We start from the raw sequence: 2,837 nt of genomic DNA, 5'->3' as shown, positions 1-2,837 counted from the left end.
ACTACAATACCCTTAATTAAATTAGAGAAAAATAATCTGAAAAAGACAATAATACCCCTATTAACTAATTCTACCATACTAAAGCCATGAATCACAACCCTCAATGTATTGGTGAGGCCCCACCTTCAATTGAATAAAGTGATATTAGAGTCCGGTCATATAATTCATCGAAAGGCTGTGATATCATGTTTTAGCCTAAGCAAGGCACAGGGGAGTGCAACCAAATAAATGAGAAAATAAAGATTAATACAACAAGTACACCGTGGCTTTAACTTTTATTTTGAGAAAAATAGTGTGTGGACTTTTTTTTTTATCATTTAATACAAAGGCGGCTAGTCAATCCCCCGAAATTCATACATCAGTAGAATTTGAGCTCAAGTCCCTACCACAACCAGATAGAGACCTTATCAACTAAATCAGTTGACATAGTTTGTAAAAACTCTTGGAACAAATTAATTAAAATATATAACTGCTTTTATACATCACTAGTGTAAGAGCGTAGCGTAGTCATATGAATCTGTTGAACAGTGAATACGCAGGATCATCAAGCCTCTCACTTGATCCCTATGGAATTTCATTCGCAATGGCACACCTGACCCACCATCGTCTGTCGTCTCTGGTGTCTCAAATCACATGATGCAGCAATTGGGATCAGGTTCTTGGTAGATTGGAGTGAAAACCGGCGGCCAGACAGGCGGACATACCACCGGCACCGGTGTATCCTTTTTCTCTTCCTTCTTCTCATCAGGTCCAACGGTTAACAGATCCGCATAACCAAATTTCTTCCTTAGCGACGTTGTCAATTCAATCGAATCGATCCCCTCCCCGATCACCGCAATCTGATTCTTGTCGTCACCTTGTAAAGCTGCCGATTCAACGCCTGCATCGCATGGGTCCCAATTAGTTATTTTAAAAACTGACAAAAAAATAATAGAATATACCCCAAATTTCAGTGGGCTATAAGCCTATAACAATCTCTCTGATGGGTCCAACTAAGGTCAACTTCTCAAGGCTGAGGCTATTTAATTAATTATTATAATTTAGAGGCCGTTCGGGAGGGCTTCTGCCGTGATTGAGCTGCTTCTGAGAAGCTACGTATGATGGTGCTTCATGGGAAAGTTGATTTCTTTCATGGTGCTTCATGATGCTGCTGCTTTCCCGGAAGATTTTCAGTTAACCGAACTCCCTGCCTATCAGCTTAATTAATCTCCATTGAAGGAGTCGACCCATTCCAAATGGTTGAATTAATGGATCAGTCCAGCTGAGTTTGAAGATTGGGCTCCTCAGTCCTCTCAGTTGTTTTCTTCACTTATTTTAATTAAGATCTCTCTCTCTCTCTCTTTCAAGTTTCTTCTGATCATTTGTAATTTTATATTGCAAAATCCATTTCTTGAAAATTACTGTTCAACGTCAAAACTATAATAATAATTATTCTAACCTACTTTTTCTTTACATTTTTTTAACTATATTAGTATGACTGGGGGGGATGACCCTGTAGGCAGAATCGGCGTCCCCCGTCTACGGAGGCGCGGGATCAAATCCGGTCTCCGTGAAAAGCTCAGTGGACCTCACGTCCACCGGCTCTGACCTTCATCCCCTGCTCACTAAAAACAGAGCACAGACGTGGATTACTCAATTAAACGCTCTAAGTAGTTGTTTTGGGTACGTAGGCAGTTCAAAGTAGTTCTGAACCACCGGAATTGATTCAGTTTTCAATTTTTCTAGGTACCGGAGGAGCTCCTAACTTGATGAGCTCCACATGACAATATATCCCAAACTTCGAAATCATGGACTACTATTTCAGCCTCAGTTGATGAATACTCAATTCTCACAGTTCGAAAACAAGAAAATGTAAGAGGGTTGGTTACCTGATACACCCACTGCAGTCCGCATGGCTTTGCTCCGATCCTTGGCGCTCTGGAGGGAGACCTTCACTACTACCTTTTGCTGCACAGCAAATAACAGAGTCAGAAGAGTCAGACAAGTATAATTCGAAGCTAATTTTGACAACCCAAATCTTCTACTGTAGAAATCATACTTTTGCCATCCTGAATCGGCCTTTCTGCGATCTGGGTGCAAAGGTTTCTGAGTTCTAACGAGTTCTGTGCGTAGAATATATATATCCTCCCCCATGGCTGTATTTATATGCCTTATCGGCGAAGAATTGCTCAGAAAGACCCCGAAAAAAAATTAAATAAACAAAACCAGAGACCGACTAGTGATATGACAGGGTCTTCTTCGATGCAGTTGCGATGCATAAACGTCAACAAGAAGACAAAGTTGTGGGAGCCTAACTCATTGAATTGGGGGATTGAGACTTACAGAGTGATAGCCATTGCCTCATCGGAGACTTGGTCTCGGTCTATGCTTGCTTAAAGTTAAAAAGCTGGAGTCGTTTAATCCTAAACGCGGAAGAGAAGAGGAACCCCATCTCGTAGTCTCTCTTTCACACCTAGCTATTGGACATAAAATAATTTCCACTTTCAACAAAATGATCTCGTGTTTGATTGAAGTTTGAAGATGGTCATACTGTTCGGACTAGGTACCGTCCAGGCAATTGGTTTCATTTTATTCTAAATCCGGTCTTTAGTAGAAAAAAACTGTTGGATTGGTTAATGATTTGTTCAACAAATTTTACCCGTTATTTATTTTAATTATTTTTTATATTTTTTATTTTATTCTTAAAATGGGTCGACTCAAAAACTGATGGCCAGAATAATTCCGGATCCGGGTCATTTTTTACTAGTAGATCGATTTAAAACTTTAAAATTTAAATCTAAAAATAAGGAGGTGATAGGATGCATGGGGCCAAGGTATTGCCCAGGAAAACAACTCCT

At 39.9% G+C, this 2,837-nt stretch overlaps 1 protein-coding gene across 1 annotated transcript; it reads right to left on the bottom strand.

The window, feature by feature from the left end:
- Positions 1-243: 243 nt before the first annotated feature.
- Positions 244-2,418, bottom strand: LOC148874885 (heavy metal-associated isoprenylated plant protein 16-like). The gene is made up of 3 exons (XM_088947435.1): positions 2,039-2,418; positions 1,869-1,947; positions 244-880 (listed from the first exon to the last, which is right to left on the bottom strand). Exons 1-3 carry the CDS (start codon positions 2,045-2,047, stop codon positions 630-632), a joined length of 339 nt encoding a protein of 112 aa, XP_088803561.1. The 5' UTR covers positions 2,048-2,418; the 3' UTR covers positions 244-629.
- Between the last annotated feature and the right edge of the window lie 419 nt (positions 2,419-2,837).

The sequence above is a fragment of the Nelumbo lutea genome, chromosome 1 (genome assembly GCF_056320005.1).
Source record: "Nelumbo lutea isolate HS-2025 chromosome 1, American lotus-T2T, whole genome shotgun sequence".
NCBI lineage: Eukaryota > Viridiplantae > Streptophyta > Magnoliopsida > Proteales > Nelumbonaceae > Nelumbo > Nelumbo lutea.
The sequence above is the reverse complement of the archived record's forward strand: the minus strand, read 5'-3'. Positions and strand labels throughout refer to the sequence as shown.

Excerpts from the sequence above, each read along its gene's own strand:
- LOC148874885 (XM_088947435.1), bottom strand. Across the intron at positions 881-1,868 it reads GACTGCAGTGGGTGTATCAG|GCGTTGAATCGGCAGCTTTA; the intron begins GTAACCAACCCT and ends CATGCGATGCAG.